Raw genomic sequence first — 18361 nt, 5'->3', positions numbered from 1 at the left:
ATAGAATTGCTATTAGTACTTGAGTAAAAGAGATTTCACACACTGAAAATGAAAAAGATGGCTCGGGTCTCTTGGACATAGTTTGTTCATAAATGCTAATATTAAAGCGAAAATATAAAGAAGATCTGGTTCCCTTTCCTTCAGTGATTGTCAGCAGCCTCCAGTGGAGCCATGAGATTGACCGCATGACTTGGTGCATGAGGGATGCCAAGCAGAGCGCTGTGTGAGATCTCCACTTGTTCTCCCAAGATAGATGTGTAGTTTGAATGTCTTTGTATAATATTTGGACATAACTGGGCCTCTTAAATCTTTCCAGAACAAAGGGAGTTTGCATTTATTGGTTTAATTTGTATTTATTCCATTATAAATTAGGCAGTCATCACTCAAGGATATATAATAAAACAGGTCAGGTTAAAGAACTAGCAGTATTAACAAGTAGATTATCAAAGAGTTTTAAATGTTCTGAAAGTCAGCTGTTTGTGTCACAGGAAGAATGGTGCCTAGTCTGTTCATGCTCTTCCTACCCAAAGAATTCAGTTCAGTTCAAAATTATTCAAATAACATGGAAACAATTGTTCCATTTAAAAATAAATTTGCAAATTGCTCATTAAATGTTTTTGATGGGATACTCTTGACTTTCTGAACTTCATTTTTTTGTTTTTCCCTGTATTTGGGTATTTTTGTAGTTGAAGTGGTACATGAAAGAGGAATACAGCTCCTTTTTTGCATCCCTGCAGAATGATGTTATTGGCATGCTTCTTTGCTTGCATGATCTGTAAAATATACACACTGTGTTTGTGAGATTATTATTGTGATAATTCATGTCATCATACACATTGGCTCTTGCCTGCATAGAAAGTATGGTTTTGAAGTGATCAACCACCATATTGCTTTAAAAGCTGTATGTGATATATTCAGGTGTAAGCACTTGAGTCAACATTTCCAATGTTGGGCATCTGACATTTGGAAATCAGGGTAAAATTTTCAAAAGCTCTTAGGCCTTCTCAATCCTGGTTACAGAGTTCTGTCAGTGATAAGAGACTCTCAGGCTGCAATCCTAAACCCATGTGTCACACAGAATATGCCTAATTTAATTTGGTGTAGGTGTTTATACTATCGAACCTTTCAAAAGAACTGGCCTTTAATAACTGTTGTGAAAAGTCAAATGAAAGTAAGACAGCCAAAATATTGGGTTTGCATTTGGATTCATCCAACTGGAATCAATAGTTCAGTTTAACCTTCCACAACTGATGACTTCTAAAAATGTAAGGCTACAACATACATAATTTCTACCCAGCAGAGACAGTGCAGTATTAGCTGGTGGCCACAATCATTTTGAACCTGCACATGCAGCAAGACTCTGGAATTGGAAAAGCATACATGAGATTCTGGTGGTTACAAATGCTTCTGAAGGCAGTTCATGAGACACTGCTTTTTCAGGTTATTCCCTAGCCCTTAAATATGAGAGGAATAAGGATGCTAACTTAAAAATGGTTTTAGAGATTACATCTCTATGCTTTCCAGAAAAATTCTGGTAGCTCACAATGTGACCTCCTTTGCTTAGATCCCCAACAAATCCAGAAGCTAATCAATCATGATTTATAACTACAAAGGCTAAAGAAACATTGAAATGATAGTGGCCATGTAGTATAGGGGTGGAGGATTTGTGGCAGCCCAGAAGATGCTGAATTTCAACTCCCATTTGTCTCAAATGGCATGGCCAATGTAAAATCCATCAATATCTGGAGGATGTCATGAGTTCCCCATTCCTGCAGCAGTGGCCTCATATTGACCTTTTGTGTAGGGGTGGTAGTGATCATTGGTGACTTCACTATAGTCTACGTTTAAAGGTGTTTTCCAAAATGCTGACCTTGGCCCCAGAATAGATTCAACACTTTGGATAACCCCTTTGAACATTGGTCAGATTCAGTGGCATAGAGATCACCAGCTGCCACAACTGTTACGGTTTTCCAAGTGATTCCTCATGATGGAAAACAGGCTTAAATGCTCTTCTGCAATTTCAGTGTCTCCCAACACATACACACAGCTGATCACACAAAACCCCTGCACATCCTTTCCTGAGTTTCCTTTTGGCTGAACAGCAAAGGAAATAATGAGCTCTCCACAGCCTGCAGAAGGGGAAAGCCATGATGTTTCAGAACAAAAACACTGATACATGATATTTCTTATTTTCATTTATGTATTTAATTGAGAGCATAGTACCCTACTTTGCAGGTTGTACATTAAAGTGTGGATTTGGAGGGTGAGAATCTTCCCATGTGAATGGATGTCCTGAAATCATAATGGTGCCAAAATTTCTTTTATTTTATTGCCCTCTTCCAAGTAATCAGCCCATTCTGAGAGCCAGTGCTATTTGTCCCTTTGCCCACAAGTAGCACCGTATTGAGCATTTCATTCTGTAACATGACTGGGTAGGTTATCCCCTTTTTTCTAGGATCCTCTTCCTTTCAGGTACACATACTTTACCTATTCTTTTATTGCCGGCTTTTATTTCTGTCACTGTCCCTCTTCAACTGGTAATCCATCACTGTGAGAGTCATTGTAGGAGGTAGGGCTCAATCATAGAACAACTTTTTGAAGGTAAAGTCTCCAACCATGGTGCCTTTTGAGAGAGTGACATGCTAGATAAAAACCAGTGAATTTAGTGGTGAAGCTTTTGCTACAAGTTCTAGCTATTGGCTCAGTGCTCTAATAGATAAAGAAAGGAACAAAGTCCATGAAGGGGTCTTAGCAACCAGCAATCACTTGTTAGTAAAAGAAGGAGAGATTTTTCCCAGATAATAGCAAAAGTCTGGACATCATTTAGATTTCAAAATCAGTTTGGTTACTATTTCTTCATATCTGGATCTTCTGATAGTTCCAAAACTGGAGTTAAGCAGGTGCTGCTTACCTCAGTGTGTGTGAGTTGGACAGAGTGGCATATTCTATTGGTAGCATATGAGATATCTGTCAGAAGTGATTCCAGTTTTCAGAGTAAGCTTCCCTTAACTTCCTGATTAGCATATGAATAGATCTATGCCATCTTACTTTGCCTGTACTGGAAGGATGGGTCATGCATGCCAGCACCAGCAGAGAAAGAAAAGGGGCCAAGGATAATGTGTTGAGTCATTTTCCATGCTTTTGAAAATTTAATCTTGCGCCCATTCTGTGGGGGCTGAACATTTGTGGAAGCTGGTATTAAAGAGGCCCCCTGAGCACCTTAATCACAAGACACTGCAGGTTATCCATCCAGCACCTCAGAGAGTCCTGCTGTTCCCATGTGGTTGCGGTGGTGTAAATGTGTGGATTTTTCAGGCTTTTAATGCTGGGCTTCCATCCCCACCTCCATTTGAAATTGCACACATTGTTGTTTAGTTCTGCTGCACTTGTTCCCTGTTGTGTCAAGTATGAACACCCTGAAAAGTAGATGTACTTTTGTCAATTAGTAATAGTTGTCTGTAGCCACATCAAATGAATGTCTCACCAGCCTGAAAGCACCAGTGTGTTTAGATTTGGTCTAATGTGTAGTAATGACTCAGAAAGGTTCTGACCATGGTATTACTGCACTGTTCTTTTTTTCCTCTCTGTCTCTGTCTTCCCCTCCTTGCCTTTTTGACAACGACTGTTGTGTCTGAAAACATTTCTTTTCTTTCTCTCTCTGGTCTCTCTCTTTTATGCCTTATAATTTATCTCTCTCTCTCTCTCTCTGAATCTCTCCCTCAATCTCAATTTCTCTGTCTTCGTCTCCCTCTGTCTTTGTCTCTCTCTTTCTGCCCGTGTGCCTATCTTCTCGCTCCCCCCCCCTCCAAATCTTTTCCTTTATCTTTATCTTTCCCCCCACCCTCTCTTTGGCCTGGCTTATTCTTCTGCATGCTATATGGCACTCCTCCCAGGAAAGACACTTGTTTGATACCATATCACTGCTGATCCAAGAATCTCTGGAAGGAGAGTTGAAGCTGATGGACAACTTGTCAGGCTCAGTGTGCCATCATTATGCCCTTCCAACTACTGACAATTACAACACTGAGAAACAGGTTAATATTACTAATTTCCTGCAACATTTCTATCTAAAATTAGACTTAAACCTTTTTGAGAAAGAGAGGTTTTCTTACTTGGTCTAACGTTGGCCTATCTGATCTGAAAGTACAATCCTGTACACACTTACCTAGGAGTATCTACCAATGAACTCACAGTTTCTTATTTCTGAGTAGGATTGTGTCCAGGATTGCACTATTTTATGGGACAGCAAATGCTTTTTCTTTTTTCTTTTTTTTGGTTAACAATGAGATGGGACTTATTTACAGATCAGACTATGCATGTTCAGTGAAGAAGTCAGTATGCATAGGAATGCAGCCTGCACTAGATCCCTGTTAGGATCCATATTTGCTGTGATGTGGTTTCAGTCTTGCGCATACTGAGTTGGAAGCAAGCATGCATAGGATCATGCTATGCATAATCATTCATATATATATATATGATTGTCATGAAGACAGCATAGAGGTGAGATGTTTCTTATGTGAACATTTCCATTCATCTGCATGAAAGCCCGTGTTCAAGTCTCGAGGGGAGAACAAAAATGAAGAACTTGCTTGCTTGAAGCCAGAGAGCAGGCCAAGGGACAGGGAAGTTGTCTCCTTGTTTGATGTATTCATTGTGTCAAAATAGATAGTGTCATGTAAAATCCATTTGCAGTTTATTTATCTACCAAATTTTGATTATTTTCCATGAGAACATAGAGGATTGTTTATATGCTCAAAACCCTATTCCTTGTTGAGCCAAAATATTCAAAATCAATTAAATGCTAATTAAAACTTTCATTATTAAAGCTTTAGTATCATGTTAAGAGCATAGCAGTTAAACGATTGTCCCTGTTGATTTCCATCTGTTACAGAACAGATTTGTTTTGTGATTCATAATGTACCTTTATGTGGCTCAAACAAACTAACTCTTAAACCAGCCATATCAGTTCTTTGTGCAAAAGTCCCAGCAGTGCTAAGACTGTGAATATAATAGGCAGCAGTACTTTAAAAACAAATTAACTCTTGACATTTTTAACGAACTGGTAAGTTTCAAAACTGTGATCCCCACCTGTTTTTTTTTTAAAGAAATCTGCAGAGTATATACTAAGACTTTTCCCACATTCTTAAAACCAGTTTTGATGGGGAATTCTAGAAGTATTGACCAAAAATGCTATTTTTCTCTGCTGCATTTCATAACCCATATTCCTGTGTATATCTGTTCTGCAGCATGTGTTTTCCACCATAGCCTCCCTCTGTGAAAAAAATAATGTATAATACAGTCACATCAATTAAGAATCCTTTAAATTTGACAACAGGTCAAATGGAACTCTGCCCATGCATGATTATTTTTGACTGGCTCTATACTGTAGAATGAATGCAAATAAACATGACTTTAACTGCTATGATTCAATGCTATGGGTTCCTGGGAGTTGTAGTTTGGTGAGGTAGAAAAGGTTAAAAATCTTGTGAAACTGCAATTCCATTATTCCATGACAATTAAGGTGGTGTCAAACTGCATTTATTCTTCAGTGAGGATGCACCCTTTGTGTGTGCCCAGCATTTCTATTTAAATTGACTTTAGCAATGAAATCTTTAATCCTTATTTCAAATTTCAAACAGAAATTCCTCTGAGTAATTTAAAAAATGATGAAAATAATAGGCTTCCTTAAACTTTAGGTTTCTGTGGATTGAATGGCTTTTCTCATGCCTCTGCCTTTCATTGTTTATTCAAATATTACAATAGACATATTCTATTGATTTAAAAACAAAACAGTTAATCAGCTGCATGACTGTTAATTAAGAAGCATATGTGTTGTCAGCCCCAGCTAGAACATATCCATTCAATTAATTGGTGAATGGTGAATCTACATATAGATAAATTCAGTTGGTTCAATGAGACTACTCTATTCAGGACTCAAGATTCAGATCCTACTCTGATTTGAGTTATGTTTCATAAGTTAAAATGAAGTATCAGGGAAGTAATTGCCTGACACATTTTCTGTCCCATTTTATAGGGGAGGGGGGTAGTCTTCGGCTTCATTGTAAGGGCTATTCAGCTTTGGGCAGACTTGATTAACTTTGGTTAACCCGTGCAAAGTTTCAGCACTGCTGTTTGCGGTCAATAAGAATTGTTCCTTGGCACTAGTGTACAGCAGTTGGAAGGCAACCATTGCAATCCATTGAAAAAAGTGGCCCCTGCCCTGACTTCAGCACAGGGTAGCCATTGTGCATCACCACCAGCTTCATAGTAATGTGAGTGAAGTGTAGGATGGGTAGGCTGTCAAATACTTTTCCTGTTAAGTTGAAAACCTCCAGAATCTTTGTTTCTGTATGCATCTGGTAAGAGATGGATGTTTATTGGCTGATATGAGCTACATGCACACTGACTGAATTGTGCTGTACTTCTTCATCAGTCTTTTCTCCAGAAAGGCTGGTAATATAACATCACCCTATTCCCGTGGGATGACGTGGGATGGGGGTAAGAAACGGTTGTTATGAGGAAAGTTTTCCCTAACATAACACTTTGTCTTCAGAAATTGAAGCTGTTAGCTTCAATGGTAGTTGGGTTGCTAATCCACTCCAATGAAATCAGAGGCAGCACCCCAGACTGACTTGCTGGCATGGCAAAAAAGGGTCTGCGGGTTTTGCATTCATGCTTTATTTATTTTTTTAGTGGAAATTTTATTTAATTATTGTAAGCTGCCATAGAATCTATTGTGGGAGAAAGGTGGGGTATAAATTCAATCAATCAATGAAATGTTTCCTTCATGAACATGAGTTACACAGTTTTCACCACTGAGTTGTTAGGGGAACTTGCCAGGAGGGTGGATAGAGACCATTGCAGCATTTCTTGGTCTATAGCAGTGGTTCTCAAGCTGTGGGTCCCCTCCATGTGTTTTGGCCTACAACTCCCAGAAATCCCAGCCAGTTTACTAGTTGTTAGATTTTCTGGGAGTTGAAGGCCAAAAATCTGGGGACCCACAGGTTGAGAACCACAGGTCTATAGTTCTGGGCTGATAACTGTTTTGAACCAGGGAACTGCCTTCAGTTTTTACTAGGTGATGTAGCAAATCTAACGTGAGACTATAAGTCTCAATTTCTGAGCACATCTTCAAGGTCAAGATGTCTATCTTCTTGCAAGAAAGAAAGCAGGAACTTACAATATCGTGAAAAATATGGCTTACCCAATGCTCATTTCCAAGCCAACTTTTCATATAGTTCTTACCTCAGCAGATCATCCTACATCCCCAAACTTCAATAGCCAGACCTGTGTCTGAGGAAAAACAGAAATATCTTAAAACTTCACAAATAGTTCATATTGTATGCACTACTGTTTCCTCCACCTGTAAGCTGTCCTTGTGGTGATCACTACAGGGATGACTTTGTCTATGTTGTATGAAGCAACACAATTGCTAAGAACTCCTGCTGAACTCTGTTAAGTCCTCTTGATCTAAATTTCTATTTCCTCTCTTCCAAATAAATAGGTGTCAGATCATTTCAAAATCTTTATAAGGCAAGCTTATATTCTTGCCAGTCACTCCTATTTCTGAAAAATCATTTTAAAATGTAGTGAAAGCCTTAATATTTTCACTCATGGCAGTACCAAAGGACTAGTAATACCAATTAATGCTTGTTTGTGACAATCAGGAATTCATTTTCATTGTGCTGCATTTGAACTGTTTGATATGTAACATAATGATAATAGTTGGACAGTAACTAGTAAGTTTTTACATAAATACTTTTATCCCAACCAAAGGCAAACTTTCTAATATAGTCTGAGGGCCCTTCCAAATATGTGAAAGTCCCGAGAGGAATCAGAATATAAAATCCAGATTCCTCTAGGGACTTTGTCCCTACTCCAACTCCTAAACCCGGGCTTTCCCTCAGGGAGTGATGGATGCCATCCCAAGTCAACCAGAGGTTAACCTGGGAAGGCATCAAGCCACCCTCCAGCCCCCCATTCCTCCCCCAAAACTGACCCAACCACACAATGCTTCAGGAGGTGGGGGGAGGAGGAATTTTCCATGCAGGCCCCTTGGGTAAGTTTTGGGGGAGGGAATAGGAAGAGGGTGGGGGGTGCCATCCTGCTCCTCTGGGCTTTTGCGGAAGCAGCCCCAGAAGTCAGTCCCCACAGGGCCCTCACCTGTAAAGATCTGGACCTTAAGTTAAAGTCCAGATCTTTACAGGTGTTTTTTAAACCCAGATTGAACCGGGTAAATTCAGTTTACTTCAGTTTGAAACAGATTAGCCTGAAACATCATCTGGACACATGGTAAATCCATTTTTTAGCCTGAATTTTAGGGCTGTGTAGAAGGGCCCTGAAGTGCTGAGGGTTTTTATTGCAATATTGTCACTATTACAAGAAAACGTATTGAGGGAATCACTGCCCGTTGTATTACAAAGTTTCTTAAGCATGTTTTCTAGTCCAAATATGTGTACAAGGATTCAGAAAACAATTCATGCATGCTTATCTTACAAGTTCATTCAGACCTATGTACTTTTTTTTGCCCTTTTTAAGATCCTCTACAAAACCAGCTCTTTTCTGGACTGAATATAGGGACCCTGGTCTCCACTCTACATGCTAAAAGATTCATTACTATTGGACACAAACTGCTTGAGCACTTAGAGTAAAAGTGCTAATTTGTTGGCATAAAAAAAGAACGGCTAAGAGAAAGGAGGCACTGGAGGGCACTGAATAAGCATATACTTTGATCTAATAGCAGCCCTTAGTATAAGTCAGTTTTTCAGCAAGTAAAAAAAAATCCCACATGTTTGTAGAGAAGCACATTAAAGTCCACAGTTTAGATACTAGGCTTCAGGAAAATTACATAAAAATGGAAATCTAGCAACATATTGCTTAGGATTGCAAACCATGGGGATTTTGCTGTATTAATAGTAAACACAGCACCCTGATAGGGCCTTTGAAATAAAATCTAAAATGGCCTATAAAATACAAATAAAACTATTTATCACTAATCTGCCATAGTACTTCTCTGAAGTCTTCAAATAAATGTATGAAGAGTGATTGTTTAAATAAAGAGCCAAATTTTTCATGTGGGGTTCCATTAGTTTTAATTTTAAAGCCAATGTCAGGACCAAAACTCAATAGGCAAAGTAGAAATAATTCCATATACAAGATAACTGTGCCACTGCCTAGTTACCTTGGACTGATCTGTCTTGAAGAACTACTTTTGCCTTAGAATGGAAAAGAACCTCTCCTTGTTAGATATGTATAGAGTGCCTTAATGAGATTTCTCTCAACCACCCTGTTTGTAGTAACCTGCCTATAAGCCCATACTCATCTATGTAACGTAACACGACACAAGTCTTGCTTCTAAGTAGGGATGTCGAGAAGTGTGCTCTTAATAAATTTGAGGTCATGCTCTGGATGTTGCACTACCTGGGGCTCCCATATTTCTGTATTTGGCATTCTAAGGTTCAGACCACATGTCTATTTATATGCTTAAAATCAGATAAAACTGGGTGTGGCATAATGTAATACTCTTAACACATCAAACCTATTGTTAAATGAATGGTTACTTTAGCATTTCTTTTGGCTATGGTGCAGGAAACCAGAACTGTCAGTCCTCTGTATCTATATCCATGGATGCAACTATCCATGGCTTGAAAATACACCCTTAAAATACCAATAAGGCAAACCTTGATTTTATATTTAAAAAGATACTATTTTACTTCACCACTTTATATAGTAGGACTTGTGGCAAATAACCAAACAACGGCAAACACCAAAACCCATCATAATTCCTAATAGTCTACCTATTCCACCAGGCTTCATGTTACCATGTCCAGTAGACTGATAATGGAATCCTAGTGCTTTTTATCAAAAGGTTTTCAAAAATCCAAAGAGCATACTTTCAATATATAGCATTGTAATTTGGGAGTTAAAATCTGGAGAGCCAGGTTTGTCATGAGTATCTTGAAGCATGGTTTCTTCAGCCATAGAGCAGACTGATAGACTTTTCCAAACCAGTCACAAGAAAGGATGCAATTCTGATGTCCGATGGGTGGAGAAAGTTTGTGTCCTTGTTAAGCACAACAAAAATAGCTCTTTGGAGCCCAGTTTTCAAAAATCAGTTTTAATAGCAGCTTTTGAGCCAACACAAAAAGAATATTGCTGTAGCAGTTAGAGAGAAGGGGCTGTAGAGCGTTAGGAGATTTCTGAAAATGTGTAACATTTAAATGTAATTAGGCTGGGTTTAAAAAATTAATTCCAAAGTTGCTGGTGTTTTAATGCCAAAGTTGGTCTCTCAAAAGATTATATTAATCAGTACATCTTTAATGAGCAGCTGGTGATTTCCATTTTGCATTATTGGTAAGCCTGTTCGGAATATTTTTTAAGGAAAGCTTAAACTGTATTTCCTTATGGCTTTATTTGCATAATAATGTGCATGACACAAATGCACTTATTAGAAGGGGAAGCACCGTACTATATAGATGATAATGTTAATGATGTTAGCTTTCTTCTTTTCTTTTTTTTCTCAAAGACATTTACATGTGTCCTCGTTTCTTATGTTTGATCATCTCTCCCTTGTTTAGATCCCTCTAGCTGAGATGGAGGCTCTGTCTCTGACGTCAGACATTCTCTCTGAAAATTCCTGGTCCTTAGCTCTGACGGATGACTCTTTTCCTGATGATAATAACACATTCTTACTTAATGCCCCGGAGAGCAATGTACATATGCTGGTCACTGTATATTCTGGTGTTTACAGGGTTCTAAATACTGCTATCAAGTGGATGATAGAGCCATGGCATTTTCAGACAAGCAAAAATGTATCAATAGCACATAACAAGGAAATCTGCTTATTATTCATTAATTTGAGGTTATGTTCAGGATTAGGTATTTTTATTTCATTTATTTTGCATATTTACAAAGAAAGTGCCTTTCCCCCCTGAAAAGTTTATCTAGTCTAACAACATCAGAGACAAAGGCATTGTTTATGGATACATGAAAAATGCTATGACAGAAAGGATTCCAGTTAATGTTCTGTTCCTTTCAACAAACTATTCTTTTAAGAAACATCTGTAGATGGATTGGCAGTGGATTCCAGTTAATAGTTTTGAACTTAAACTATCAGATCAGGATCTATAACAATGAGGGTTAGGTTGTACACTTATTGGTGAAAGTTCAGAATAAAGGGTGGAAGTTTATTGAATTATGAAGCTTGTAACCAGTATTTTGAGCCCTGCTTTAACCATCTCCTCCTGAAATATTAGATATTTATAGCTGGTGTGTAGCAACAAAGTGCTTTCTTTCTGCTATAAAATAGACATTAACTACTTTCCAACATTTGGTCGATCCATTCTTGTTTTCTCTTGCCCACATACCTACCTTTAACTGTGTGTTGTTTTGATGAGACTTCTGCCACCCTAGTAGATTTCCATCATAGTTATTACTTATTCAGGACACATCTTTTTTAAACCGTGACAATATTTCCCATCATGCTTCATGGCATCCAATGCAAAAGTCTCAGAATGCTAAAGTGAATGTTATTGAATGGGCCATTTTCTTCGAAAACAAGATACTGAGTGGCAAGAGGAGCATTCTGATGCATCCACCAAGATCAAACTTAATATAGCTTTTTGAATCCAGCAGACTCTGAATCATTGTTTCTCAACCTGAGGTCCCCAGATGTTTTTGGCCTTCAATTCCCAGAAATCCTAACAGCTGGTAAACTGGCTGGGATTTCTGGGAGTTGTAGGCTAAAAGCATTTGGGGACCTGAGGTAGAAAACCACTTCCCTGAATGGTTATTGAGCCTATGTCCATCAGCAAACATGGTGGCAATAGTAGGACATCTGATTTCATCCCAAAAGGCCTCCTCTTTTGCTTTGAAATCTCAATTTCTAGATGACATAAAGATTGTATCAGTATATTGAGAAATATAAAGTGATAACTGTTTTGTTTCAGCAGTTTGAGATTCATCAAAAGTCAAAAATAGAATGTATGTCGCTACTACATAGGAAACTGTGGGCATAGCCTCTCAAACTGGTTTCCCCATGAAATGAATGACAAAATACTGTGCTAAGAAGTCTGAATCTACACTTCTTTTGTCTTGCCCCAGTTTGCCCACCAGTTGTACTTTTTTCACATTGAAGTTAGCAGTGCTTCATAAAACAAGTCCTAGTCAAGTGAACATTGGGCTCCCTAAAAACCATAAACGGTTGTGTGAGCAAACATTTACAATGCCATTTATCCCAATCATGACCATGCTCTTCTTCTCACTTCACCACAGATTAATATTGATTTTTATTATGAATAATATTGTTGACTATTTCACTATTCACCATTACTCAACTATCCCCTGATTTTGCACTACATCCAGTTATTTCAGAAAACTGCAGAGACCACTTCATATCTCTCTCTTCCTTTCTGCTTGTATTTTATTTGGTGAAAACATTCGGCACAATTTGTCATACATACCATGCAGCTATTCTGAAATGTCAATGACAGTTCTAATTAATTCCACTTTTTCAACTTTTTTTTAAAAAATGCTCTAGTTTCTCTTTCCCCCACCTACTTGCCCCCTTTGTCCTCAGCTTACTTCCAATTGTTGCAAACTGAGCTCACAATGCAGAGGTTAACAATTCACAATGCAGAGGGAGGAAGGGACAGGATCGTACTCTTCCCAGTATGTTTTGGAAAAAACAAACTGCTTCAGCAACTTGTGTGCTCTTCTTCAATAATATTTTTGCCATCTTGAACACCTCTGATGCTGCTTGTCCACACTTGTCCCAGTTTTCATTCATGAAATGTTGGATAGTATTCTGGTTTCTGTAGAAACATGTCATTTTGTGTATACTTGTTTTAAACTCCTATAAACACAGCCTGAAAGTACCCCATATTGTATATGGAAATGCACATATAAATGTTAACATGTAGCATATTGACCACAAGAGGCAAAGAAAAAAAGTATTACATAGTAAGCACACCCCGAGAAAGGGGGGTTGATACAAATAATATAACCTGTGCACAACAAGTTGTTTCTTTCATCTCATCAAAAACTTTCCACCAATTATAAATACATTTATTGATGCCACCAGTGTGTCAGCCACTTTCTAGGATGAAAGAAAGCATATTATCACAACAGGAAGAAAATGTTATTGTACTATGTAATATATTTGTTCAACTGTCTTCAGTTGGATTAGGATATCAATTGTTACAAGTTTCAAAACAAAATAGTGCTTGGCACTAGTGTGGAACAAAATTATCCATTCCTCTGAATTACTAAGGACAGAATTATTAAATCATCAAATTAAAGAAGACGTGAAATTCACACCCTATGGCAGAGAAAGCTGGATAAACAAAAGCAGCAAACATTCTTCTTTTGACTTTTAAAATACATTTTACTCTGCTTTATTATGCTCTGTCATGCACACTCATATTTTGTTTTGCCATTAGATAAATATATTTAACAAAACTTAAGACTTTTGTACTTAGGATATTTGCAAAATCTTTTTGGTAGGTATTTTTAAATTACTTTGAAAGGCAAAATTGGGTTATCAATTTCTATCATTTAGAAGTGAATGGAATACTTTAAAAAATGATTTTGCAGTTTTGTTTCCATTGTACAGTCAAACTCAGTTTATAATTCTGCTTTTGTAAGTAGCCATTTTTTTCCAGCTGGCATCATAAAGTCAATGATGGGCAGAACGAGATATATGTTCCATTAGATACAAATATCTCCTCACTTGTTAATCAAATTAACTGAGATAACATACATGTCTCTGCCAAAATCACACTTTCTTTTGGATGGGTGGGAATAGTATTCTTTCTTATTTCAAATGTTAAACGTTGGCAAAGCATGCACCTGTGACCAAGCCTTGAGGCATGATGCTTGTTCAGTTATTCCTGAAATAGTCATGGTTTATAACTGCAGTGTTGTTTTTCTGTCTTCCTGTAGTGTTTGTTTTGTTCTTTTTGTGTGTGATTCGTTCTGTGTCTGGTGATATGTTCACACTATAAAATTAGGGTATTTCTGTACTTCCTGGTGAATCCATCCGTGTAAATTCCATTTGATTTCAGTAGAAGTTGTTCATCTTGATGGTATGCATGCTCACTACTCTCCTTGTCTGTTTCAGTTGATGTCAGTAAAAGTTCCAGTGATCGACATATTTTTCTTTCATCTTGTTGGTTCTTCCTTTTCTTTTTCAGACCAAACTTTCTTCGAGAACCGATCTCCTGCCTCCTTCACCAGACAAGGATCTACTGAGCGTAAGAAAGACTTCTGTAGGCCGCACCCACTCTTTGCCAAATGACAGTTATATGTTTCAGGCTCCAGACACCAGCCCCCATAATGACTCGTCTGGAGAAAAGAACTCGTCACATCAAAAATCCCAATCAGGTATAAAAAAATCTACCTTGAATAATTGTATGAAAGTATACCTTCCAGCTGCCTCAATTGACGTTTTGCCATCCCACTTTATGTTTTAATGTCCCAGTTTTTCTCTCCCCATTCCTTTGTCCTTTGTCCTTCAATTGCTACAAGATGAGTTCAAAGTGCAAAATGTTTTGCACTCCATGAACTCAGTAGCAGAGGGGAGAAGGATCAGGCAAAAGCAAACTGCTTTCTGTGTTCTTCTTCTTTCATAACTTTTGCTATCTTGGCCACACACTATGTTGCTTGGCTAAATGTGTCCCTGTTTTCATCTATAAAATCTTTGAGGGTATAAGGTATGTAACTGTCCCATGTGATCCTTCATTGCAGAATTGCTGATGTTTGGGTTTTGTTTTGATTTTGTTTATATAAGAAAAACCTTCTGGTAAATGTAACAGCATTTATCTCCTCAGATATTGTGTGGACGGGCCCTCTAGACCACTATTTTTTAAAACTGTGGGTTCTGACCCCAGATGGGGTTCCCTCCACTCAATGTTGGGGTCACAAAAAATTGAGAACAGTGAAAAGTCCCTAATAATAATAATAGTAATAATACTTTATTTTTATACCCCACCTCCATCTCCCCAAAGGGACTCAGGGCAGCTTACATGGGGCCAAGCCCGGATAAAAACAGCAAACCAAATAAAAACATCAAAAATACAGACACAGATATTAAAATTCAACATTCTAAACATAACAAAAATATAAAATGATAATCATATAAAAACATGGATTTGGCACCCAAGTAGCGGGGTTAAAAACCAACTGGGCAAAGTGCAACGAGTGAGTATTATAACACGAAGTAGTTGATTCAGTGCAACCGTCAATGACAGAGCAACTTGGGAGGGGTGGACCCTGTGATTGTAAACAAACTGATAGGGCAAGATAAAGTGCAATAGATGAGGAAATGGCAGCAGATATACAGGGTCTGTCATGGGGATGGGGAATTCATTCTCTGAAAGCCTGTTGGAAGAGCCAAGTTTTTAGGCTCTTCCTAAATGCTGCCGGGGGGGGGGGGGGGCGTTTGCCTAGATGCCACCCATTTACACAAATTTGCGTGTAAAAACATGCAGTGTTTACAGTAGACTCTGTAGAAGATCCTTCAGGTTTAGTCCACAAAAAAGGGAAATTAGCCGGTTAACAAGCCTTGCAAACACTGATTTATTATCAGCAATTGTTTGATTTTTATATCTTTTTTAATATACATCTATACCTGGCGTGAAATAAAAATTTATCAGCCAGAAAGGGGTCATGAGCAGAAAAAGTTTTAGAGGCTCTGATCTAAGCCACAAATACACTGGATGAAAGACTGAGTGGCTAATTGTTTTTGAAAATTTGCTACATATCTTTTAAATCTTTCTTCAGTACATTGCAGAGAGAGATAGAGATTTTCACATTAAGCAGCATAAGCCACATGAATGGAAGGGAGTATGGAATGGTTATGTAGCAGAGTAGTGACGGTGCAGATTTGCCTATCTGCTAGCTGCATTGCCACACCAATTCCCCTCCCCAACTGCTGGCACCACTCATCAGGTTCTAGATGTGTGTCCTGAAGGCCAAAGCTACATTTGCAAAGGAATTAAAATAGCTTGGGGATTATTTGACATGAAGAAGTAAAAGATACTAAAAGAATTGATCCTGCAACATTATCTCCACAACAACATACTAGCTCTCCTGAAGTAGCTTTTTTCTTGATGATGAAGGAAGACTGCATATTTGTCCAAATATATGTGGCAAACATAGTTCAGCCCTTAATTTTAAAAAATAACATTTTCTTTCATTTTCATTTTGGCCTTTTGAGGTGGGGTGCCATTTTGAGAGTTTTTGCATGTTGTTGGATAATACAATTTATTTGGCCACCAAAAGTATAATCATCATCCACAACCTAGCTTGTCTGTTCCTATTTGCTGTTCACAGTTTGAATGTTCAAATGTTCATTAAAATATGGTTATTGTAGACCTTCAAAAAACAAATGTAATCAGCAAAAAATTGACCTTTTAAAATTATTGTTCTCATCAATTTCTGTTTTAAACAAAACAATGGAATTCTAGTAAAGATTGGTTTACCAACGTTTCAATGTAATTTTAATGTGTGTTAATCTTTTTTTCATTGGAAGTATATTGAATAGAACAGAAGTTACTTGTTAATAAAAAATAGGGTTGGTCTAGTTCAGAGGTCCCCAAACTATGGCCTGCGGGCCACAAGCGGCCCATCGGAGCCATTTATCTGGCCCCTGAGGTGGTGGCTCCCTCCTCCTCCTCCTCCTCCTCCTCCTCCTCATCCTCCTCCGAGGAAGGCGCGTGTGGCACAAAGGAGAAGGAGGGAAAAGTGTGCACCTTTCTCTCCTCCATTGCCCCGCGTGCACCTTTCCCTCCGCCACTGCCAAGGAAGGTGCGCACAGGGTGAGGGAGGAGGGAAAGGCGCATACCTTTCCCACCTCCTTGCTTGCCCCACATGTGCCTTTCCCCCCAATGCTGAGGAAAGTGTGCGTGGGCGAGGGAGGAGGTGGGAAAGGTGTGTGTGAGGTGAGGGAGGAGGGAAAGGCACGCACCTTTCCCCCCTCCTCCCTCGTCCCGTGCGCGTCTTCCATCTGTCGAGGATACTTTGCTTGTGCTTTTTGTGCACAAAGCGGTCTCTTCCAACCCTGATTATTACAGTATTATTGTTGTTGTTGTTGTTGTTGTTGGGTAGCTATCTGTCAGGGGTGCTTTGATTATGTTTTGGTGCACAAAGGCAGAAGGGGGATGGACTAGATGGCCCAAGGTGTCTTTTCCAAGCCTCTTTATTATTTGATGATGATGATGATGATGATGATTATTATTATTATTATTATTATGATTAACATTGAGGCTGTATTTGTTCCCATTTTGTTTTTTACTTCAAAATAAGAAATGTGCAGTGTGCATAGGAATTAGTTCATAGTTATTTTTAAAACTATAGTCCGGCCCTCCAACTGTCTGAGGGACTGTGAACAGGCCCCCTGTTTAAAAGGTTTGGGGACCCCTGGTCTAGTTTCTCTGCAGAAACCTCTCTGAGAAAACATATTTCAGATTCAAGGGGAAAGCTTTTTTTTCTAAATCCCGTCATATACCATAGCCCTATAAAGACAACATTTCAGAGTACTGTTCAGAATAGTACAAAAAGTGAAGAAATTACAGAAAGGATATTGAAATTTGCATAGTAATGGGAACAGTGCAGTTTAGCAGCAGGAACAAAACATGGGGGAGCTATACTTATTAGGCAAAGCAAGTGTGCTTTGACACTAACATAACATTAAATAGTTTAAGATCAAACATAACATCCAAAAATAATGTGATTTTGACACTTCTGAAAAGATTTTTATCAGCTCTTTAAACCAGATAGTCTTGGTGCTGACAGGGCACTTCGTTCCACTCACTGAAACAAAATGTGAGGTTCTCCATAAAGAATTGCTTCTGTATTGTGAAAAAGCATTAAAGAGTGAGACCCTGTACAACATATTAGGCTGTCTGACAATGCCACTGAACACCCAATACAGGTAAGTGCGGACTGTCTTCAGACTTAGGCAGTCCATAGTTTTTAAGTAGGATTCTGATGATCTTTTAACAACAATACAGATCAATATATTATATTTTAGCCATAGTTATACACAAGCATGCCATGTAGTGATAAAGCATCATGACTTCATTAACCAAGGCACCTAAATATGTTTTTTTACTAACAAACATAGCTGCTGGATCAGATAGCATGCCATTTGGTCCAGTATTTCTTTGCACTAGCTGGATCCCACATAGTGTCCAGTGTCCAGTGTCCTACCAATAGATTCTGAATTTTATCTGTTTCTACTTTATACCACATAGTAATCGTTCTAAAATGTTGTTTCTCTGGGTGTTTTGTACTTGAGCTCTCAAAAGTCACCACCAGCTTAGCCAACAGTAAAAAAAGGCCAATGTTTGGTAATCATTGC

General features: G+C 38.4%; 1 protein-coding gene across 11 annotated transcripts in view; it reads left to right on the top strand.

The window, feature by feature from the left end:
* Positions 1 to 18361, top strand: part of cacna1g (calcium voltage-gated channel subunit alpha1 G) — a 403744-nt gene that overhangs the window by 374713 nt on the left and 10670 nt on the right. For 6 of the 11 annotated variants that reach the window (XM_062970561.1, XM_062970559.1, XM_062970560.1 and 3 more), the window contains 3 exons: positions 3894 to 4034; positions 10578 to 10712; positions 14193 to 14382. In XM_062970561.1, coding sequence (XP_062826631.1) covers positions 3894 to 4034; positions 10578 to 10712; positions 14193 to 14382 — 466 coding nt within the window. The remainder of the gene's footprint in view (positions 1 to 3893; positions 4035 to 10577; positions 10713 to 14192; positions 14383 to 18361) is intronic. The other 5 variants (XM_062970564.1, XM_062970563.1, XM_062970566.1 and 2 more) reach the window with 3 other exon arrangements.

This window comes from Anolis carolinensis, chromosome 2 (genome assembly GCF_035594765.1).
Source record: "Anolis carolinensis isolate JA03-04 chromosome 2, rAnoCar3.1.pri, whole genome shotgun sequence".
Lineage (NCBI taxonomy): Eukaryota > Metazoa > Chordata > Lepidosauria > Squamata > Dactyloidae > Anolis > Anolis carolinensis.
Note: the sequence above shows the minus strand (reverse complement) of the source record. Positions and strands in the feature narration are given on the sequence as shown.